The 24,630-nt window shown below is 39.2% G+C and overlaps 1 protein-coding gene across 3 annotated transcripts in view; it reads left to right on the top strand.

The window, feature by feature from the left end:
• The window catches only part of DCAF1 (DDB1 and CUL4 associated factor 1), an 82,572-nt gene that overhangs the window by 4,150 nt on the left and 53,792 nt on the right, over positions 1–24,630 (top strand). The window contains exons 1-5 of one of the 3 annotated variants that reach the window (XM_032321003.1): positions 1,177–1,376; positions 11,937–12,054; positions 17,256–17,332; positions 19,718–19,791; positions 22,071–22,184. In XM_032321003.1, coding sequence (XP_032176894.1) covers positions 11,945–12,054; positions 17,256–17,332; positions 19,718–19,791; positions 22,071–22,184 — 375 coding nt within the window. In that variant the 5' untranslated portion in view covers positions 1,177–1,376; positions 11,937–11,944. Of the gene's footprint in view, positions 1–1,176; positions 1,377–11,936; positions 12,055–17,255; positions 17,333–19,717; positions 19,792–22,070; positions 22,185–24,630 lie in introns of those variants that run through there. The other 2 variants (XM_032321012.1, XM_032321022.1) reach the window with 2 other exon arrangements.

The following is a 24,630-nucleotide window of genomic DNA, read 5'->3' as shown; positions in this document are numbered from 1 at the left end:
CATATCTACCCTGTGGTGGTTGTGAAGGTTGTATGAAAAAGTTTGGGTTAAACTCTTGGCTTAGAGCCGAGCCTGCTGTAAATTCAAAGGAAATGGTAGTACCCATTACTAATACAGGCAAAGTTCCAGAAGCACAGAGAAGTGAGCTGTGTGTCATGGCAGGTGAAGGGGTTGCAGAGAGGTGACAGGTCTGTGGCACTGTCACCTCACATTCTAGAATTTTGTGCCTGAGCAGCTACTCCAAGTTACACACTCAAATGAGGAGAGAGTTCTCTTTTCTGGAAAGAGAGGAATGGAATCAGGAGACCCACATCCAGGCTGTAAGAGCTTCTTACCAGTTGCGGAACCTGAGCACAGCAGCAGGCTTGCTGTGTCCTGTGTTCCCATCCCTGTGAAAATGTTGTTTGTAAGGACTCCATAGCAATGCATAGAAACTTGCTCAGTACTCCCAGAGAAAGAAAGGCTGGGTAGGATCTTGTCAGGTAGAGATTCTGTCGGCTGCAGAGTCACATTTATTTTTCATGTCTGTAAAAAGGGATCCCTGAGTCAGAGTCAGGAGTCGTTCTGGTTCCACTTCTATTTGGTTGTGGGATGTTAGGCAAGTCATTGGTCTTCCTTTTCCCAGCTGCAAAATAAAGGACTTAATTTAGATGACCTCTGAGCCCTGCCTTAATCTATGGTCTTTTAGTTTTTTCCCTTTTCTCTGCCCCACATGAGACCTAGGATAAATATTTATTGATCCTTTAGGTTAGCCCTTGAACATAAAGACAAAGGAAAAGCAGTGTCTTCTTTTTAATGAATGTTGTGATTTCTAATATGCTTGTGGGAGATATTTTCCGAAATACTGGTATACTCTAGGTATAATGGGGCAAATGACAGAATAGAACAGAGGCTCACCCCTGTCACAGAGAGCTGAATAAGGTACTGAGAAGGTGTGAAGTGACTGTAGCGCTGACTTGGATGGATCGGGTCCGCCCCTATTCGCTTCCGCCTGCCGAAGGTGCCAATGAGTACACAGCAGTTCGAGTCTATACGGAAAAACTATAAAGCCCAGAAGTCAATGCGCGGAGAGCTAGTACACAAGCACCAAGACTGGTAGGCCCCTCCCCTACAAGCTGAACTTCATTTCCCAGGAGGCTCCGGGGCTCTTCGATTTCTCCTTCCGCCCACTGCCCCGAGCCTCGCGCCAAGTCGGGGTGCGCGCGCGCTCGCGCGCGGGGCACGTAGCACGCGAATGACGCATAATATGTGGGCCGCTCTGCATCTGTGGTCGCGCTGTGTGTGAGTGAGGGAGAGTGAGTGCGGGACCTGAGGCGGTGTGTGTGAACTGTGGCCGCTGGCGGGGTCAGGGGGGAGCGGCGGAGCCGCCCGGGAAGGTGAGTGGGGGAAGGAGACAGACGGCTCTCTCGGAAGGCCAAGAGAGGACAGGGCGTGTGGCCGGGCGGGAGAGAGAGTGGGCGCCGGACTGGGGGAGGGGCGGCACCTGCCTGGGCCGCCGGCGGGGAGGGGGCGGGCCGGGCCGGTGGGGAGGCTGGGTACGGGGCCTGACAGGACTTTTCCTTCTCCAGATTCTTGGTTCGGGGGCGGGGCCTCCACGGTCTCCCAGTCCGCAAAAGAAGCTTCCCGAGAGTAACTCTTCCGCCCGGATTGGGGGGCACGGGTGTGCTTGCCCCTGCCTGGAGGAGAGATGCTTCTCATTCCCCTCGTCAACCTTTCTCCTTCCACTCTTTCCATTTTCCGTTCCGTACGGGCTGGGGGGCTCCATCTTCTCTGCCGTACGGCGGCCCCCTTCCCGGGCTGTGTCTCCGCCTCCAGCTCCAGTCACCTGGGCGGGCTCTCCCCTCCCTCGGCCTCGTGCCACCTCCCTTTGCACCCGTCCGGCTTTCAGACCGGGCGAGGGGGGCGGAGCTTTCCGGGCACTCCTCCCCCCACCCCCCCGGTGGAGGGGAGGGGTGGAGAGAGAGGTGTGTGGGTCTTGCAGCGTGGAACCAAACCTCAGAGTGCCCGCCAAGCTTCCCGGGAGCCTATTTCCGGGGATTATAGTCGTTTTCATCTGGGGTGACAGGCATTTGCTTAACTCTTCTCTTCGTAGACGGTTTCCGTCTCACTTCCTCTTACACAAGTGTTAGCGCTTGGGTTTCGCATTTGTTGATGAATAATTTTGGAGTGTGTAATGGTTGTTTTTGAGTCCAAAATGAATTGTCTTTGCATACGTCATATTGTCCTCAGTTTTTCTTTACTCTGCCTTTTCTGCGAAGCCTTTTAATTACTATACACGTTTAATTATTAGCATCATCTTCCTGTTATACACGCTTTGTTAATGTACAGAGTGAGGGGTTCATTGGCAGTGTCTTCCTGTAATTTTCTTTTTCCTGTGTACTGGAGTTTACCTTTAAGGTTTATATAAGCTTGTATATGTAGACGCTTTAGGAATTGATTTGGTATATTTTCGCGTGATGCTGTCAAGATTTTGGTATCTAACAGTATTATCTATTTTCGAGTCGTAATGTATTTTGGTTGTTAATAGATACAGAAACTGGAGACTATAAAGGAAGTCCTCGAAATCTCTTGAGTAGTTGAGCACAGTGTTTTACTGTTCTACCTGTTGTACAGTTATTAAACTTAATAGGGGAGGAATCTGGTAGAATGAACCACAACATGGTTTGAAGTGAATGAAATTGGGTTTATACCAGTTTTATTATTATTATTTTGTTATTGTCACGGACACTAATAGAAAATTGTTATATGTGATTTTATATGTCATATTAATTATTGGGTAAGTTTTACTTGAAGTTCCAAAGTTGGATTTCGCACCCCCTCCCCCGCCTTTTTTTTTTTTTTTTTAAATAAAGAAGAATGCTTTCAGACATCTGTTTCATGATTTTAACCTTATGAGGTCTGTCCTTAACGTGGACTTGATTTTAGGCTTTGGCGTAGTTTATGCTGAATAGCCATTAGGTATTATGTATTTGGGGAGTACAGACTTTATGATATAAAGTTACAAAAGTTTACAAAAAATAGCAGAAAAATGATAGTGCTGGGTTAATAACCTGTCCTGGAAAATCTTTATCCTACCATTACCCCTCAGAAAGCTGTTACCTTTGCAAAAGTAATAGGTATTATGTTTCCTGTGTGTTCTTCCAGAGTTATTTTATTCTAGGGACAGGTGCATGCATGTGCCAACACACAGGTTTGGCTTTTCTCATTTGACATATATTTAAGAGCTGGTTCAAATTAGCAAGGAAATGCATCTTAATTTTTTCAGCTTCTTAATTATGGAAGTTTTCAAACAGTTGAAAGAATAGTGAAATGAACACTTGTTCATCCATCCAGATTTGATGATTATTGATACTTTATTATATTTTCTCTATAGGTGTGGTGTGTATTTCTTACTTTGTGGAATCATTGGAAATCACTTGCATACACATCACCCTAACATATTGGCAGGAAACCTTTAGGATAAAGACATTCCACATATTTTTTGTAGGGCTTTATATTATTTCATTGCATTTAACCCTCGCAACCTTCACAATAGCCATTTCCTTTTTACAGATAAGGCAGTTGAGATTTGGAGAAGTTAAATAACTTGACCCCGATCTCACAGTATTACCATTTGCAGAGTTGGCATATGAATGCTTGAAACCCTTTTCTAAAGTACCAGTTGATTGGTCTTTGGGACTTCTCTCAGCCCATTCTGTCATCTGCAAAAAAGGGCATGGTGGTTGTGAAAATTCAGAGTAGCATAAGAAATTAGCCAAAATCTGTCCCATATTAATATTCAGTAATTGGTAACTATTGTGTCATTACTGGATAGGCCATAAATTCTGTGTACCACTTAAAGAGCTCACTTTAAAACATGGTGAATTGAGTAGTGTACTTTCACTGTTCAATGTGCAGGGATGACTGAACCTTTAACATTTTATATAAATTGTCTTTCATTGATAATGAATGAATTATCATCGATATTATTTTAGTCTGAGTTTATAATTTTCCTGGGCAAGTGATCATTCCCAAAGTTATAATTATTAAGTGTAATTCATTGCAGGTTTTGATTTTTTTGTTTTAATTTTTTTTAAGATTTTATTTATTTATTTGAGAGAGAGAGAGAGAGCATGAGAGGGGAGAAGGTCAGAGGCAGAAGCACACTCCCTGTGGAGCTGGGAGCCTGATGCGGGACTCAATCCTGGGACTCCAGGATCATGACCTGAGCTGAAGGCATTTGCCTAACCAACTGAGCCACCCAGGTGCCCTCGTTGCAGGTTTTGAAAATGATGCCAAAAGAATATGTTTCTAAATTGAACTCTAAAATTCTATTATTTAAATGCTCTTGAGTTGACCTTTATTAAACCTAATATTTTCCTTTAACTTCAGTGTTATATGCCCTACTATGTTGATCACTTAAGTTGTCCAAGAGGCATTTCCTCCTGATCTTCCTTTTTTTTTTTTTTTTTAAAGATTATTTATTTACTTATGAGAGAGAGAGAGAAAGCGCGTGCATGTGCGTTCAAGCTGGCAGAGACAGAGAAGCAGGCTCCCTGACGAGCAAGGAGCCTGATGTGGGACTCGATCCCAGGGCCCTGGGATCATGACCTGAGCACAAGGCAGCGGCTTAACTGACTGAGCCACCCAGGCGTCCCATCCTCCTCTTTTTTACACTTTATATTTTTATTTTTTAAAAGATTTTATTTTTTTATTCGACAGAGAAAGAGCAAGCACAAGCAGGGGGAGCAGTAGAGGGAGAAGTAGACTCCCCACTGAGAAGGGAGCCTGATGTGGGGCTCAATCCCAGGACCCTGGGATGGTGACCTGAGCAGAAGGCAGATACCCAACTGAGCCACCCAGGCACCCCTTTATTTTATTATTTTTTTTTATTTTTAGCTTTTTAAAGTAGGCTCTGTGCTGCACATGGACCCCAGTGTGGGGCTTGAACTCACAACCCTGAGATCAAGACCTGAGCTGAGATCAAGAGTTGGATGCTTAGCTGACTGAGCCACCTCCGTGCCCTTGTTTTTCTCCACTTAAAAAAAAAAAAAAATTGTGGTGGGGTGCCTGGGTGGCTCAGTGGTTGGGCGTCTGCCTTCAGCTCAGGTCATGATCCCAGGGTCCTGGGATCGAGCCCCACATTGGGCTCCCTGCTTGGCGGCAGCCTGCTTCTCCCTCTCCTGCTCCTCCTGGTTGTGTTCCCTCTCTCACTGTCTCTCACTCTATGTCAAATAAATAAATAAAATCTTTAAAAAAATTTGTGGTAAAATTCGTATACCATAAATTGACCACTAACCATTTTAAAATGTTCAATTCAGTGGCATTTAGTAGACTAATGATATTGTGCAACTGTTACCTCTTTCAGTTTCAAGACATTTTCATCACCCCATTTCCATCACTCCATATCTTCCCCTTTCCCAAGCCCCGGGCAACCAGGAGCCAGCTTTCTGATGGATTTACTTATTCTGGATGTTTCACATAAGTAGAATCCTACAACATATAACCTTTTGTGCCTGCCTGCTTTCACTTAGCATATTTTAAGTTTTCATTAGTGTTAACATGTATCAGTACTTCATTTCTTACTATGGCTGAATAATAGGGCATTGTATGAATGTAACTGTTTTGTTTATGGCATTCATCTTTTTTTTTTTTTTTTAAAGATTTTATTTATTTATTTGACAGAGAGAGATATCACAAATAGGCAGAGAGACAGACAGAGAGAGAGATGAGGAGAAGCAGGCTCCCCGCTGAGCAGAGAGCCCCATGCGGGACTCGATCCCAGGCCCCTGGGATCATGACCCGAGCCGAAGGCAGAGGCCCAACCCACTGAGCCACCCAGGCGCCCCGGCATTCATCTTTTGATGAATATCTTTTGGTCGTTGTTTCCATCTTTTGGCTATTGCAAATATGCTACTTTGAACATTTGTGTGTAAATATTTCTTTGAATGTCTGTTTTCGTTTTTTTTTTTTTAAAGATTTTATTTATTTGACAGAGAGAGATCACAAGTAGGCAGAGAGGCAGGCAGAGAGAGAGAGAGGAGGAAGCAGGCTCCCTGCTGAGCTTAGAGCCGGATGTGGGACTCGATCCCAGGACTCTGAGATCATGACCTGAGCCGAAGGCAGCGGCTTAACCCACTGAGCCACCCAGGCGCCCTGAATGTCTGTTTTCAATTCTTTTGGATATATATATCTTGGTATGGAATTGCTGGGTTATATGGTAATTCTGTATTTAATTTTTTCTTAAAACTTTTTGAGAAGAGGCCAGACTGTTTCCATAGTTGTGCCATTTTATGTTTCCATCAGTAGTGTGCATTCCAGTTTCTCCTGCCTGTGCTTGTTATTTTCTGTTTTTTTGGTTATAGTCATTCTAGTAGGTGTCAGTGGTATCTCATTGTGGTTTTGATTTTCATTTCTCTGGTGGCTTATGATGTTGAGCATATTTTCATGTACTTGTTAGCCATTCGTGTATCTTTGGAGAAGTGCCCATTCAGGATTTCTGCCCATTTTAGTTAATTGATTGATTGATTAATTATTGCAAGAGAGAGTGCGCACACATGAGTGAGCACTAGCTATAGGGAGGGGCAGAGGGAGAAGCTGATTCTTCTCTGAGTAGGGAACCTGATCCGGGATGCGATCCCTGGGATCATGACCTGAGCCGAAGGCAGAGGCTTAACCCGCTGAGCCACCCAGGTGCCCGTCTTCCTATTCTAAAATGAGATTTGTTGTTGTCGTCGTTGTTGTTATGGAATTGTAGGAGTTCTTTATACATCCTATCCAGAATCCTTATCAGATATATGATTTGCGAATATTTTCTCCCATTTCATGGTTTGTCTTTTCATTTTCTTGATAATGTCGTTTGATACACAAAAGTTTTAAAGGTTGAAGTCCAATTTATCTTGTTTGTTGATTTGTTGCTTATTCTTTTGGTGTCACAAGTAAAAATTCTTTGCCAGTTTCAGGGTCATGAAGATTTACCCCTATGTTTACCTCTAAGAATTTTATAGTTTAAGCGTCTGCATTTAGGTCTTTGATTCATTTTGAACTAATTTCTTTTATGTGGTATGAGTCAAGGATTCAACTTTATTCTTTTGCATGTGTATATCCAGTTTTCTCAGCACAATTTGTTGAAATACCATTAGACTTTCTACTAAGAGTCTACTGGTCTTTCAGTAAATTCTTTCCCTATTGAATGTTCTGGCACACTTACTGAAAATTAGTTGGCCGTAAATGTGAGATTTTTATTTCTTCACTCAAAGAGTTCTTTTGCCGTGGTGTATGTGTCTTCTTTCCTAACACCCATACCATAGTGTTTTACTCACTGTAGCCTTGTACTAAGTTTTGAAATCAGAAGTGTGAATTCTTCAACTTTGTTCTTTTTAAAGAAGATAGTTTTGGTTTTCACTGTTTTCATTTTTGCAAAAAAATGTCATTAAGATTTTGATAGGGATTGGATTGACTATTGACAACTTTAGAGAGTATTGACATTTTAACAATATTAAGTCTTCTAATCCATGAACATAGGATGTCTTTCCATATATTTATTTAGTTTTTCTCTATTTTTTCCCAGCAGTGTATTGTAGTTTTCAGTGTATATAAGTCTTGTGCTTTTGGGGTTAAATTTATTCCTTAATATTTTATTATTTTTGGTGCTATTATAAATGATATTGTTTTCTTTTTAGAATTTATTTTATTATTATTATTATTATTATTTTTTAGTAATCTCTACGTTCAGTGTGGGGTTCAAATTCACAACCCTGAGATCAAGAGTTGCATGCTCTTCTGAGTGAGCCAGCTGCCCCAATAAAATTGTTTCCTTAATTTCACATTTGGAGTGTTCATTGCTGGTATATATTAATATACCTGATTTCTGTGTGTTGATTTGTAGTCTGTAATTTTGCTAAAATTTCTTAATTAGCAGTAATAGTTTTTTTTTTTTTTTGCAGTTTCTCTCTGTTTAGAATCATGCACGTGAGAATAAGGTTAATTTTACTTCTTCTTTTCCAACTTGGATGCCTTTTCTTCCTTTTTCTTGCCTGATTCCTATGGCTAGAACTCTAGTACAATATTTAATACAAGTGTGAAAGCAGGTATCCTTGTCTTTTTTGTGATTTTGGGGGAGAAAGCTTTCAGTCTCACCATTGAGTATAATGTTAGCTGTGGGTTTTTTTTTTTTTTTTTTTTTAATGCCCTCTACCACGTTGAGGAAGTTCTCTTCTATTCCCAGTTTGAGTGTTCCCCCCCTCTCTCTAAAGGGGTAATGGATTTTATCAAATGCTTTATCTATATCAGTCAGATGAACATGTATTTTTTTCCTTCATTCTATTATATTACATTAGTTGATTTTTAAAAAAGATTTTATTTATTTATTTATTTGACAGAGAGAGAGAGAAAGAGATCACAGGTAGGCAGAGCAGCAGGCAGAGAGAGAGGGGAAAGCAGGCTCCCGGCTGAGCAGAAAGCCTGATGGTGCCTGATCCCAGGACCCTGAGATCATGACCTGAGCTGAAGGCAGACACTTAACCCACTGAGCCACCCAGGCACACTCATTAGTTGATTCTTGTATGTCAAACCACCTTTGCATTTCTAGGATAAATCCCACTTGGTCATGATACATATTTCTGTTAATGTGCTGCTGTATTCAGCTTGCTAGCATTTTGTTGAGATTTTTGCATCTGTATTGATAAAGAATATTTGTAGTTTTCTTGTGACGGCTTTATTTGGCTTAGGCATCAGGGTAATGCTGGCTTTGTGGAATAGATTAGGAAGTGTCCTTCTATTTTGTGGAAGAATTTGAGATTGATGTTAGTTTTCTTTAAACATTAGAGTTCACCAGTAAAGCCATCTCTCTTACACTTTTAGGATGTGTCTTTGGAGCTTAATTTTGCTGTTAACTGCTTTGCACGGTTTCTAGATCTTTTTTTTTTTTTTTTCAAAGATTTTATTTATTTATTTGACAGAGAGAGATCACAAGTAGATGGAGAGGCAGGTAGAGAGAGAGAGAGAGAGGGAAGCAGGCTCCCTGCTGAGCAGAGAGCCCGATGCGGGACTCGATCCCAGGACCCTGAGATCATGACCTGAGCCGAAGGCAGCGGCTTAACCCACTGAGCCACCCAGGCGCCCCCGATTTCTAGATCTTTATCATAAAATTCCCCCCCCCATTCCTCAAGATGTGAAGGTCATGAAAAACAAGGAATAACTCAAAAACTCATAGACCAGAGTACGTGAGGGAGACATGACACCTAAATGCAGTGTAGTATCCTCGATGAGATCTTGGAACAGGAAAAGGACGTGAATGGAAAAACTGCTGAAATCTAAATCAAGTTGAGTTTAGTTAATTATTATATCAATGTTGGGATTCTTAATTTTGACATTATTCCACTTTAAAATAATATGGTGGCATTAGGGGAAACTGAACTGGGTGAGGGGTATATGTGAATTCTTTCCAATATCTTTGCAGCTTTTTTTGCAAATCTAAAATTATTCCAAATAAGGTTATTTTAAAAAATGCATAGTCAGTTACAGTAAAAAATACAGCCTGAGTTTTTAAGTTAAAGTCAGAGGTCCGTATTAGTCACGCCTGCAACATTTCCTTTCTGTGACTCTGGCTATAAAGACTGAAAATGTGGATTCTTCTCAGTAGAAAAGAAGGCTTTAGGGGCGCCTGGGTGGCTCAGTGGGTTAAAACCTCTGGGTTTGGCTCAGGTCATGATCCCAGGGTCCTGGGATCGAGCCCTGCATTGGGCTCTCTGCTCCGCAGGGAGCCTGCTTCCCCCTCTCGCTCTCTGCCTGCCTCACTGCTTACTTGTGATCTCTGTCTGTCAAATAAATAAATAAATAAATCTTTAGGGGAAAAAAAAGGCTTTAAATTAAAAAAATTTTTTTTTGAAAAATTTGTTCTCCTTTAGTGACATGGATCACTATTCACTAATTAGTATTGCCTCTACTTTATTAAAACACAAATGTTTACATTTTAGAGAGTTGATGGTATCTTTCACAAGTATTTCCTTTGGTCTTATGGTAGGTATCTTTAGAAGAATCAATAATAATCCTCGATCAGTCAGTAATCTCTTTTTAGTGTTAGACTGTTTTTATAGAATTGTTGCTATTTCTGTGAAAATGCAAATTTTGGGTGGAATGTCTGACATGTTGATCCTAAGACTACTTTGGCAAAGAAGTTGATCTGTAAACCATCTAAACATTTGGGTCTCGTTTACCCCTTTTGGAGCCCCTTATAAATACGCCTCTTTTCTTCATACAGCTTTCTCATGTAGCTCCTGCAAAGCTTGTCTCAGCTCCCTGTTCTGTATCCCTGGGCTGACCACTAAACCCAGCAACTTCTCTGTCTCCAGCCTCTCATGCTCCTAGGAAGTCAGCAATGAGAGATGTTAGGGAGCCTGAGGGACAGATGGACTTATTATAATGCTCCTTCCAAACTTTCATGTTGGTAGTGATATCCACTTTAGTTCTTGGGTTTTTGTTAACAATTGACAGGGACTGGAGCACCTGGGTGGCTCAGTCGGTTAAATGTCTGCTTTTGGCTCAGATCATGATCCCAGGATCCTGGGATGGAGCCCTGCATTAGACTCTCTGCTCAGTGGGGATCCTGCTTCTCCCTCTCCCTCTACCGCGCCCCCTGCTTATGCCCTCTTGTGCTTGCTGTCTCTCTCTCTCTCTTTTAAATAAATAATTAAAATTTTTTAAATTTACTTATTTGACAGAGAGAGACAGAGTGAGAGAGTGAACACTGAGCCGAAAGCAGACACTTAATGACTGAGCCACCCAGGTACTTCTCAAATAAATAAATAAATTCTTTTTTTTTTTTTTAAAGATTTTATTTATTTATTTGACAGACAGAGATCACAAGTAGGCAGAGAGGCAGGCAGAGAGAGGAGGAAGCAGGCTCCCCGCTGAGGAGAGAGCCCGATGCGGGGCTCGATCCCAGGACCCTGAGATCATGACCTGAGCAAAAGGCAGAGGCTTTAACCCACTGAGCCACCCAGGCACCCCCCCTCTTTTTTTTTTTTTTTTTAAGAATTTATTTATTGGGGCGCCTAGGTGGCTCAGTGGGTTAAAGCCTCTGCCTTCGGCTCAGGTCATGATCTCAGGGTCCTGGGATCGAGTCCTGCATTGGGCTCTCTGCTCAACGGGAAGCCTGCTTCCTCCCCTCTCTGCCTGCCTCTCTGCCCACTTGTGATCTCTGTCAAATAAATTAAAAAAAAAAAAAAAAAAGAATCGTCAGGGACACATTATTTATCTTTCATATAATTTTCCCCTGAAGACTTAGAAGAGAAAAATATTTTGAGAGTGATTTTTGCCACCTTTCCTGTTAAAAAACATAGCTTCAAAGTTTTAGACCTCAGAGAGCTAGAGTAGGGATTGGTGTGTGTGTGATATGTAGGTGTATACATTTCTTTAAAAGAGATTTATTTATTTTTAGAGGGAGGGGGAGGGGCAGAGGGGGAAGGAAAGGGAAAGGGAGAGAGACTCTGAAGCCAACTCCTCAGTGAGCCCAATGTGGGGCTTGATCCCATGACCTTGAGACTATGACCTGAGTTGAAACCAAGAGTCAGATGCTTAACCCACTGAGCCACCCAGGTGCCTCAGTTGTATGCGTTTTTGAGGAGATAAAGGGACCCTAGCTTTTTGACTGTTTCTAAGCGGGGTTCCTGGTCCTAGAAGTGGTGAGAATCACAATTTTGATCCAGTTGCTTGTCTCATTTGACACTTGAGCAAACCGAGGTTGGGAGGGGGTGAAAGGACTTGAAGAGTATCCTGGTCCCAATGCTAGGTTTCCCATTGTACCACAAATAAAATTATCTGAATGAAGGGTCTGGGAGTTATGTTTTTGTTGCTTGCTCATCCCTTTTCTCTCCCCTTTTCAATTTTTGTAGGAAGTATGTTAGGTTTATTTGCCTGTGTTCATGTGCTATTTCTGTATATTTTTGATTCCTTAGGCCAAGCCATGACTACAGTAGCGGTGCATGTGGACTCCAAAGCTGAGCTCACTACCCTGCTGGAGCAGTGGGAAAAGGAGCATGGCAGTGGGCAGGACATGGTACCTATTCTTACCAGGTAGGAACAATTATGTTTTTTTATAAATTCGTTTGAAAAAAGGGACAAATTGGAGGCAAGTATGGGAACATTTTCATCTTGACTACGAATTCTGAATCCATTTTTTTCTTTCAGAACTAGTCTTTATCTCACTACTTCTTGACACTCTACGTTTCTTCTCAGGCTGTTGGTCCTTATTCTCCTTTGTAGGTTCTTCTCTTGTCTGTGTTTCATCCTTAGGGTTTTGTTGATGGTTCTTTTTTCTCTTCACCCTAGATAGTCCACCTAGATAGTTTCATTTCTATCCATGATTTAAAACATTATTCTTAGGTTAACTTTCAGATCACTATTTCTATTTCAGATCCCTCTTTTTAAAAATTTCAGACCCTTTTCTTAGCTTCTTGATGTATACATCTTTACCTGGCTGTTTGCAGACACCTATACATACTCTGTCTACAGTAGAGCTTACCATCTTCATCCTGCCTCCTTTCTCATTCACAGTTTGTGCTTTTGTGCTCTCCACTTTGGTGTACAGTGTCTTCCAAAAGTTTAGTCCCCATGCCCTGAGGATTTCTGCTTTCTCTTTTTTCCCCACTCCCCCTTCCCACTTCCTTCATTAGATATTGATCATGTTTTGACTAGCCTCTTAGGCAGTGTAAATTTTCTCTCCATCTCCAGTTTACCCTCCTCTAATACATCCGCCTCTTTGCTGAAAGAGTCTTCTTCCTGACACACAAATCTGATTGTTATACCTTTGATCATACTTCTTCTCTGGCTCTATTTTCCCTACAGAATAAAATGTAAACTTTTTAGAGTGGCTTATGAAGCCATTTATGATTTGGCTTCTACCTCCTTTTTCTGCCTCATAGTATTAGTCTCCTTCAGTAAGGAAAAGTACCATATTTTCTAATGTCTATGTGTCTTTACACTTGGCTGTTCCTTTGGCCTGAAATGCCTTTCTTTGGTGTGTCTGTCTGCCTGGCAAACTCACATCCTTTCAAGAAGCAGTTTGAGGATCATGTCTATAAAACTCTCTGACTTTGACATCCGCAGGTAGGTTTGGGCACTCCTTTTATTTCTTTTTTAATACTCCAGTCATTCTCCTGTGTGTGTGTGTGTGTGTCTACACATGCATATGTATGTGGTATAATTTTAATTCCCCCCATTTTAACTCTTAACCACATTGTGCTATAATTTTTTTTTTTTTTTTTGCATATGTTACTTCACTAAATTGTAAGGCTTTTTTTTCTTTGTTTTGTTTTTTAAATTAAAAGTTTTTAAAAGACATGTACTACACCTTTTTATTATTGTCTCCTCAGACGGTGATTTGTGCATGCCTGGTACATAGTAACTGTATTCAGTAATTTTACTGAATGATGTGTGAAACCGGAGAGTGAAAAATAAAGGCTGAAGAGGGATGCCCATGGTTTTTTTAAGGAGGAGGTCACTGGAACATGAGGATCTTTAATATTTAATCTTTGATATAGCAAAGAAAAAAGCCTTTTGTTTGTGCAATGATGTATTCCACAGAAATAAAGAGAACTATGACCTTATGAAAGTTTAAGTGGGGATAAATGCTTTGTTGCTCTCAGTATATTGGGAGCATGTGAAAAGCACAGTTTTTTTTAGGAACAGTATTATTGCTGACTGGTGGAAAGTGGATTTTAATTTGTAGAGTCATTGGAGATTAAGAACTACTAATCACAAGATACTTGAATGCAGCCACAGTGAATTTAAAGAATCTAAGTATGTGCAGTTAAAATGTGGATTATAGGTATAACTGTGAGAGGAGAGAGTTATAAATGGGGATGATAACATTAATGATAGATTCACTTAATTGGAAAAAATATTTATTGAGTACATACACCAAAGAGTGTTTTATTTTCGAGATTATTTCACATCCATAATCATATTTGACCCTCAGCTTTGTCCCTGTGCTTTGGTTAGTAATGTAAAGCCTAAACTAGAGGGGTTCTGTCTTCAAGGAGATAACCATCTGGGAGGCAACTAACAGATATGAAACAATGCAGAATAGTATAAATTAGTATATAATGAGGTGCTAAATTGGGCAGTATGATTCTGAAATATTGCATGAGTTATGAGAATGAAAAGAACTTCAATGAGTCAGTTTCTTTTATTCACTCAGCAAATATATGAGGACCTTTTGTTTGTGGGAACTGTTATATACTTCCCTGAAACTAATTTCCTCATTTGTCACTACAAGTATCACTGAGAGCTACATTGTTAAATGATAGCTATCCTTGGAGCTATTTGCAAAAAACAACATAGCCAGATAGTGGAAAGCTAAGCTTAGAATATAGGATGTGGTAAAGGTTTTTGGAATAGGGACTTGAAAGATGGTAGAATGTAGCTTTGGTGAAAAACAGAGGGTCAGGGTTTTCTAGGAAAAGTGAAAAATGTGACCGAAAAAAAGCAATGACTGGAGAAGGAACTGGGACATGTTTTTGTGGCAGTGAAGAAATGGACCTCACCAGAGTGGAGGGTGAATATAAGGTAGGAATGGAAAATAAAGTTACATGGAGCAAGATCTTTAAAAGATATTCAAGGTTAGACAGGAAGTGTTAAGAGACAGTAAAATGAATTAAAAGTATAGTTTATTTTAGAAAGGGGCATTTCCTATCATCCACATTGTGGGTGTGTTAGTTCACTGAGTATTTCCTAAAATTCTCTCACATGTCTATAGTCTCTCCCTTACCCACTCCCGCGCTGGCTGCAGGTATAAGTGTTTTGGTATATCCTTTGCAAAGCAGTGAATTTCAGGCTTGCCTCTTCTTTTATTGGCTGCAACTTTCATGATTTTTTGGCAGTTTTCCTAAGAAAAATATGTGTGACTTCTTATAAATTTGACTTTTTATTTATTATTCATATTGTTATTTATTATAATCAAGACTTTGACTTAATTCTGTGAAAAGGAACTGGCTTTGGGCCATGCTATTTGAGCATTACCCAGGTTCTGTGGTTTGTTTTTTTATATTATTGAGATGTATATTGTATAATACTCTGCTTGTTGGATTCTTTACTTGCAAAACTATCAACTACATCAAGTTAAAGAACTTTTGAGTTCTGCCTCCAGAAGGCTTCTTCCTATCCTGTCCCAGTCAAATCTACCTTAAATTGTTTTTCTATTTGTTTTTGATTCTCAGTTTTCATTGTAGCAATACTTATCCAGCTCTTACATGTCAGGTTTTGTTTTAAGCAGAGAACATGTATTACCTTAAACCTCAAGGGAGCTCTATAAGATAGGGACTATTACCCTTATTTTACAGATGAGGCATAGAAAGGTTAAGTAACTTGACCAGAGTTACACATAGAGGAAGAAGTATGATTTGAACCCTGGCCAGCTGGCTCCAGAATCTATTAACTTCCACTGTGGAACATTACTTAGTTTCAACAGAAGATATTGGTAGATCTTATAATGTGTAATTCTAAACATATTTTATGTGATAGCTCTTTGTGGCAAAATGAATTTTCAGAGTTTAAAGGGAAGGATAGAAAAGTAGAAATATTTTTTTAAAAAATATTTTTTATTTATTAATAAATTATTTATTTATTTGATAGAGAAATCAGCAGGCAGAGCAGTAGGCAGAGAGAGGGGGAAGCAGGCTCCCCACTGAGCAGAGAGCCCTATGCAGGGCTCCATTCCAGGACTCTGGGATCATGACCTAAGCCGAAAACAGAGGCTTAGCCCACTGAGCCACCCAGGTGTGCCAAGCAGAAATATTTTTGAGGCTTAATGGGGAAAAATATGCCAGAGTAGGCAAGAGTTTTTGCAGGGAGCTTAGCTTTTAAAACTAGGACGTATCATTTTTTTTTGTTGTTTTAAAGATTTTATTTATTTATTTGCCAGAGAGAGAGAGCGAGCACAGGCAGGCTGAGTGGCAGCAGAGGTAGAGGGAAGAGCAGGCTCCGCGCTTAGCAAGGAGCCCAATGTGGGACTCGATCCCAGGACGCTGGGATCATGACCTGAGCCAAAGGCAGCTGCTTAACCAACTGAGCCACCCAGGCGTCCCTGTTTTTTGTTTTTTAAAGATTTTATTTATTTATTTGAGAGAGGGAGAGCCCAGGGGGAGTATGAGAGGGAGAAGAAGACTCCCTGCTGAGCAGAGAGCCCAATGCGGGGCTCAATCCCAGTACCCTGAGATCATCATTTGAGCTGAAGGCAGATGCTTAACCCACTGAGCCACCATGGGAAGTATGATTTTGTGGACAAAAAACATATAGGAGAGTTTGAGTCAGGACAGAGCATGGTAGATGTTGGAGAGTATAATAGCCTTGCATTTGATTGTCATATAATAGGTTAAGGTGTCATTCTTGCTTAGGGTATTCAAAATGTGATTTTTCTTCTTTCAAAAACGTGAATAAAAAAAGACTTGGTACATGCAACAAACAACATGGATCACTCAAAATATGCTGAACTAAAGAAGCCAGTTATGAAAAGAGCATATATGATTCCATTTGTATGACATTTTAGAATAGGCAAAACTAATCTTTAGTGAGAGAAAGCAGATAATTGGCTGCTTGGGGTAGGGGTAGGAAGTTAGGTGGGGGGAAGACTATTATAGGCTGAAATAATAGTACTTAGGCCCTGAAACAGTTATGAACTTGGACTCTTCGAAGAGCAGAGAAGGCCATATGCCTGAAGCTTTATGAAGGGAGAATGGAGAGAAGTCAGAGATGTAGACAGAAGCTGGGTTAGTGTAAGCCATGGTAGTACTTGGGTATAATTGAAGTTAGTGTGATAAATTTTTGGAAGTTGGATAATGAATTTTGTGTCAAATATTGAAGCAGGAAGTTGGAGAAAAGGCTACTCTGGGTAGTTCAGGCAGTTGATGGTGTTCTGGGCAAGGATAAGAATAGTTAAGATTGAAAGAAATGATTGAAGTCAGGAAATACTTTGTAGGTAGAGCTAACAGGAATTATTGTTGTGGGGGGTGAGGAGAATAGGTTTTAATGAGGACTCCGAGGTTCCTGAGGGGATGGTAGTGCTATCTTTTGGGACAGGAAAGTGGAGAGAAGAATGTATTTGGGAGTGGACACTCTTTAATGAGATGGTTGTTTAGATCTGTGTGTTCATTGGGAAAATAACTTTTCTAACTTTCTGCTTTTATTTTACACCTTGATTGTTGAATTGACTTTTGTAGGTGGTGGTACATATTTTTGTATGCTTGTCTAGAGTTGACCCTGTCTTCCCTTTGTGCTAGGATGTCTGAATTGATTGAAAAAGAAACTGAAGAATATCGTAAGGGAGATCCAGACCCATTTGATGACCGACATCCTGGTGAGACCTGTGTTCTCTTAAGCCTGGCTCTAATATTCTTACAAAAGAAAGTAGCTTATAGGAAAATTTACAATTTAAATAGCATCTTCCCTGCTAAGTTGTAAGATCATCTTACCGTTAAAATATTGCTCAAGGTGGAGGTAGTGAGAAAAAATCCTGGAAAAATGGAAATATTTGTAATATTTACATATCAGAGAGAAGTAACTAACTTCAAGGAGCTAAATTATATAGGTATATCTTACACCATTGGTATGTTACCTAAAAAGGGAAAATGTTCTGCCTTTCTGACTTTTTTTTTAAGATTTTATTTATTTATTTGACAGAGATCACAAGTAGGCAGAGAGGCAGGCAGAGAGAGAGAGGAGGAAGCAGGCTCCCTGCTGAGCAGAGAGCCCGATGCGAGGCTTGATCCCAGGACCCTGGAATCATGACCTGAGCTGAAGGCAGAGGCTTTACTCCCCTGAGCCACCCAGGCACCCCTGCCTTTCTGACTTTTAACCCCAAAGAGATTATCCTTTGTGCCTTCATCTTTCAAACAACAGTTTGAAACCATTACGAACTTGGATTCTTTGAAGGAGAAAAAGGGATAGTTATCCTTTTACTAATGAGGAAATGTAGTTGAAAATGCATTCAGTGCCTTGTTTTTAGTTATGAAATTGATGCTTGGAACCTTGAATAACAAACAGGTTTCTTGATGTCTACTTTAGTATTTCAGCAGCTAAAGTATGCTATCTCATAATAATTTGGCTTTGTTTTAGGCTAATTAGAGCCATGACAATGCAGTCTGCTTTGGCATGGAATTTGGTATGATACAGAGTTATATGAGACTTGAGACTTTGCCATTTTATGTTGTCTCTAAGGTGGAGTACCAGTGGGCAAAGCTTAAATCACATGTGGGCCCATTGCTGCATATAAACTTCCTCCGTGTAAGGTCAGAAGTGGTCCTTTGTGGAAAAAAGAGATACTGTATGTAGAGCGATATGAGAATGAGTGGGACTTACAAAAAAAGAACATTGTATACCCACCTGAATGGTACAGGATTAATTTCTGTCTTAGACTTTTGTTTTCAAGTGTAGATAAGCTAGGCATTTCAGACTGAGTGTGCAATTATTTATGGGATACCTGTTGCTCTTGCTCTAGACATCCCTACTTGTGACGTTAGAGTATTATTCACCTATTTAATTCTTCAGTAAAGCAATCAGAGCATGAAGAAGTACGAATGTGAATGTGAAATAAGAAATTGGGTTAATGTATGGGGTTATGAAAAGAATTAAAAGAGAGATGATCATGCTTAATGACCTTGGAAAAGCCTTGGAAGGGATGCAGTGGTAATGAGGAAAAAGGGAGAAACAGAATGATACATTTTTTTTCAGTAGGAAATTTAAAGACTGTTTTTTCCTCCCTACCTCTTATGTTAAGTGATGTTTGCCATTAGGCATAATTTCTTTAAATAAAAATGAGGGTGTCAGGTTCATCATTTATAAACAGAGAAAGTTAGGTTATCTGTGGTCCTCATCTAGTTTTTATGATAGCATTCTGCAACTTCTCTTTTTGTGATTTACTTTGGAATATTAATTACAGCTTAGTAGAAACTTCAAATCAGTAGCTCACATCTTTCCTTCATCCTAAATTGTATCCTTGACTAAATTTGCCACTCTAATGAACTTACAGGAAGATTAAAGTAGATGGTATCTGTTTTAATAACCAATAATTGTCCCAATCATTAAGTAATTCCTTTACCTGTAGGCTGTGTGTTGAGTAGATTCTAGGTTTCTGGCCTTTCTTTCCCCCAGGAACTTGGAAAGTTAAGATGTCCAAGGGTACTCTATCTTTAGAGTTGGTGATTGATTTTAGTGGAATTCCTTTCCTGAGCCCTGCCCCTACAACCTCAGGTATCATTCCAGGTTTGAGGATGCATCATTGTTGGCTTTATAGTTGAAAGGAAGGTTGGACTTGGAGTCTTACCTCCTCCAGACCACCCATCAAAAGAAGTTTTGCTTCCTACCTTATTCTGGCTTGGAAATCAGAGTTGTTCTTTCTCTTAAGTCTCCTTTATGATTCTTTTTTAGATCTTGTGTACTCTTAGTGATGCTGAGGTGGGTCTAGTGCACATTTATTTAATTTAGCATTGCTGTGTAGGCATTGTGCTGGGTGATGGGGAAGTTAGAGAGCAGTGTCTCGAGTTTTTATATTGTCACTTTTAATTTTAGAGTATGTTTCTTATGAAATCTAATTCATCAAAAGAATCTTTTCTTTGTTTCCATTTATTTTTGTAGCATTTTAATAGTACTTGTAACAACCCAGGTGCCTTTCCAGAGGTTTAACTTGCTTAACTGGGATGACTTACTTATTCCTTGTTTGTTCCTCCCCTCTTCTTTTTGGTAGGTCGAGCTGATCCAGAGTGTATGCTGGGCCACTTGCTGAGAATACTCTTCAAGAATGATGATTTCATGAATGCAGTAGGTTTGCTTCTTACTTTTCTCCAGAGATTATCATTAGCAGATGCTATACCTTTTTTGTATGTAAATAGTTTACTTTCTCCTAAGGTCTTGACAGGATTGGGAATAGATTGCGTAGATTTTTTTTGGTTTGGTATTAGTTCAGTGAGATATGCATCCTGGATTTCTTTCTTACTAAAATCCTAGTTTTGGGCGCCTGGGTGGCTCAGTGGGTTAAGCCGCTGCCTTCGGCTCAGGTCATGATCTCAGGGTCCTGGGATGGAGTCCCGCGTCGGGCTCTCTGCTCAGCAGGGAGCCTGCTTCCCTCTCTCTCTCTGCCTGCCTCTCTGACTACTTGTGATTTCTCTCTGTCAAATAAATAAATAAAAAATCTTTAAAAAAAAAAAAATCCTAGTTTTAGCCAAGGTGTTTTCTTTTTGGTGCCTATTTTGTTCAGTTGAATATTGACTAGGACTCACAAGGCATCTGTGCTCATCCCTGGGCAAGAATAATTTTAAGTTTGGGAATATAGACATTTTCTTGGGTTTCTGAATAGAAAACTAAGAGTGATAAATGAGGCATGATTCTGCATCAACACTGTGGTATGTGCATTGGGTATGTGAAGGGAGAGAAAGATACCTTCCCTAACTCTGGGCTGTTGAGAAGTAAATGAGCGGGGAAAATACACCCAGTGTACACAGTTCCTTTAACACAATAATTATTCAGTAAGTTGTAGCTGTTAGCTTTGTTTTTGGAGGCCGGAGTGCATGATGCTTAAGAGTGTAGGTTTTGGGGTCCATGTTTTGGGTTTAAATGCAGCTCCATTGATCTTGAGGCAACTTAAGCCTCTAACAACCTTCATTTTCTCCAAGCTTTATTTTCTTTATCTATAAAATAGGGATGATAGTTCTTATCTGTAAAATGTTTTTATAATCTTTGAAATTAATTGTGAAAAGTGCTTAACACAGAAAGAACCTGGTAGATGAGGGCTCAGTAAGTATTAGCTATTATTATTGTCTATATTATATTAACTCCTGGATTTATTTCTCAGTTACTGTTGTCTCTTTTGTACCTCAGATCATTTACAACTGCCTTCTAGGTATTTCCACCTGGATATCCTCTACAGTCACCTTGAACTGTCTAATTGTTTGCTCTATTATTTGTTTCTCTTATTCTCTAGCTCAGTAGTGATGTCCTTGTCTTCCTAGCTAGAAGTTATCCTTTATTTTTCCAAGCTCTCTTATTCAGTGAACTTACAGGTCTTATTCCCATTCCATTAACCTTTACAAATCCCTCCACTTCTTTCCGCCCTTTTTACCAGACCTTAGTTTAGCCACTGCCATCTCTCTCGGCTATTATAGTCGCCTCTTAACTGATTTATCATCTTGTCTTGTTCTCCTCCAACTTATTCACTCTATAGCCCAGAAAAAAATTTCTAAAATGCAAAAAGTGTTGGCACCCTTTTGGTTACAGTCCATTAGTGGTTTCCCATTGCTCTCAAGATAAATTTTAAATTCCTAGGTTTGAAGTATAAACCCAATCTCTCTCTGGCCTTTGTCCTCTCAATTTTAAGTTCTTGCCCTTTGGCTCTCCTCTTGTCCCTACTATACCTCGGCTACTTCTACTTGTCATTTACATTCTGGCTTAGAATCCCTTCCCTTCTAAAGTCTTCTCTGATTCTTCTGCAGGAGTTGTGTGGCCTCCTACAGGCTTCTATAGCATCCTTTACTCAAAGATATTTGTTTTTCCAGCTGTCACCTCTGTTGGATTATGAACCCTTTGATGGTGGGACTGCGTCTTATTCACTGATGTATACCCAACACAGAACACAGTGCCACTTAGTTGAGACTGAGTAGTATTTGAATGCTAAAATGAAAGTTTTATTAATATGTTTACTTACAATTTATGTGTAATATTAAATGTATTTATAGTTTAAGTATGAAATTCAAGTTTACATTAACCATTGCTAAGAATCCTGCCTTATCCTTCTGAAAAAGTGTATGTAAGAATAAAGGGTAAAAAAAAAAAATAGGGAGTGATTTCTTCTTGATACTCTTTAAGCTTTAATTCTGTTGTTGCTGATATGTTGTTTTGGGGGGATTTGATTTTAAAGATACAGAAGAAATCATATATGATCCCATCATGGCTCAGAAGGATTGTAACGGTTTATAATAAAGGTTTAGTTAGTAATCATTGGTTCTTAATACCCCTGAGGTGAGTGATGGGAATTTATTAAGGGTTTATTAATTTGACTGGGTTGAATTTCAGATGAATAGAAGTATTCCTCCGTTTTTTTATAGCTGGTGAACGCATATGTGATGACAAGCCGAGAGCCCCCTTTAAACACTGCAGCTTGTAGACTCCTACTTGACATCATGCCAGGGCTGGAAACTGCTGTTGTCTTTCAAGAAAAGGTATTTAATAGAAAGAAAAGTCATCATTTTATTTTTAAATTGAAGGTTGATCTGTTTGATTTGTCTTTGTTAAGGTAATTATAGATTTTTATAATAGTCATATGTTGTAGAAATGTAAGAAATAAGGATAAGCAGTAAGAAAAATTTAAGAATAACTTTTTGTGCTGCTTAGGTGCTATAGTATATCTTAAAATCTTAAGATCATATGTTTTTAGAATGGTTTTATGATCTTACTCAAACTCGTATTCTTGATGAGTTGTCTTCCTTAGTGAGGAAGGAATTTCTGCTCTGAGGAAGCCCATCGTCTTGATGGTATTTATTTTTTATTTTCTTTTCTTCTGGTTGGTATTTTATATTTAGTTAATATTTGAAGACCTGTTTTGTGCTGTGTTTTATGGTAGGTGTTGGTAATATTTTGTTAGCAAGATGGGAGCTTTTGTTAGCAAGATGGGAGCTTACATTCACATATTTGGGAAGGCAGACACAAATAAACTGATAGTTTCAAATAAGGGTAACTACTATGAAGACCAGAAAGTGATAATTTGATAGTGACTGTGTGTGTATATATACTTTAAATGTCAAAGATGAGTTGATCTATTTTTAGAAGTAATATGGGTGTTTTGTTTTCAGCATTAAGAATTTGTACGTGGCTTTCTTTTTTTTCCCAAAGATACTAAAACTTAATTTTCTGAAACAGTCTGGAAGTCTTTTTTTTTTTTTTTTAAAGATTTTATTTATTTACTTGAGAGAGAGACAGTGAGAGAGAGCATGAACGAGGAGAAGGTCAGAGAGAGAAGCAGACTCCCCATGGAGCTGGGAGCCCGATGCGGGACTCGATCCCGGGACTCCAGGATCATGACCTGAGCCGAAGGCAGTCGTCCAACCAACTGAGCCACCCAGGCATCCCTGGAAGTCTTAATATAGTTAAATATATAAGCCAAATGAAAGATCTAGAAATAGATTTTCATTTAACTTTTAAAGTTTTATTACAGAATTGTATCACAAGAAGTCTTTTAGAAAATAACATTATGTAATTAATGCTATAATTTTCAGTATTGTATACAGTATATATAATTTGCAGTATTGTATACAGACTAAATTAAAAAATCTCCAGTTAGTTTATCATTGTGGGAGACCAAAAATATCTATATGCTTGTGAGAAATATTTTAATATGAATTCTTTTGAAAACCGGGATGAAAGTGAAGCATTTGTAGCAGTGTATTTGTTTATACAAGATTTGTAGAAGATTACAGATGATTTTACTCTGCTTTGTGAAAGTTTCCTGGTTGTCATTGTAGGAAAATCAACTCTGGTTCTTTATAGTTTCATCATTATGTATTTAGAATTAAGTGAATACCCTTTGGATGTCAGAAACACTAATGGATGTTTTGAATAAAGCTTTCTGCAGTTTAAGAACAGCTTTGTTTCTTTCTTTTCTTTTTTTTTTTTTTTTCTTAGAGACGGGGAGGAAGAGGAAAGGGGAGGATGGAGAGAAAGAATCTCAGGCAGGCTCTAGGCATGCATCTAGGCATGGAGCCTGATGCAGGGCTTGATCTCACAACCCTGAGATCATTACCTGAGCTGAAATAAAGAGCCCAACCGAATGAGCCACCCAGGCACCCCAACAGTTTTATTAATAACTAATTTCTTTTGGGAGAAGTGAATTATTACGGAAAATTAGATAGGAAATAACCTTGAATCCAGTGTCCTAGAACACAGATTACAATCTTTTTTGACATTTTGAGACTTTCCTGTTGGATTACATGATGATCTTTATCCTTCATAAGTATTCTATGCAAATTTTTGGTGTGAATCAATATTTTACTTCTTTAAAAAACATCTCATTATATAGTGTTTCTCAAACTTTGTGAAACATAATGTTTTTACATGCAACCCATTACATATATGTATGAAAAAGAAGTTTCTCGAGCATTGCTTACTCTTTATGCAGTACATTCTGATATTTTCTATTTCATTTCCTTTTTATATTTTCTGTTTCATTTCCTTTTTATTTTAGAGGTGGTTGCAAGTTATTAAATTGATTTTATTACTTCTAGCCACTTATTTTATTTTATTTTATTTTATTATTTTTTAAAAGATTTTATTTATTTATTTGAGAGAGAATGAGAGGAAGAGCATGAGAAGGGGAGGATCAGAGGGAGAAGGAGACTCCCTGCTGAGCAGTGAGCCTGATGCGGAACTCGATCCCAGGACTCCAGGATCATGACCTGAGCCAAAGGCAGTCGCTTAACCAACTGAGCCACCCAGGCACCCCAGCCACTATTTAAAAAAGTTGATTTTTTAACTTTTTAAAGCAATAGAAATAATCAAATAGCTTTAAATTTTATTTTTGTTTACAATTATTTTTGTAGTTTTCTTCAGAACTGGGTACTTTAATATTGTTTGTGTACTAGGTTTTTCATATTGTTAAGTTTGTCAGTGTAT

This window comes from Mustela erminea, chromosome 1, assembly GCF_009829155.1.
Source record: "Mustela erminea isolate mMusErm1 chromosome 1, mMusErm1.Pri, whole genome shotgun sequence".
NCBI classification, from domain to species: domain Eukaryota; kingdom Metazoa; phylum Chordata; class Mammalia; order Carnivora; family Mustelidae; genus Mustela; species Mustela erminea.
Note: the sequence above shows the minus strand (reverse complement) of the source record. Positions and strands in the feature narration are given on the sequence as shown.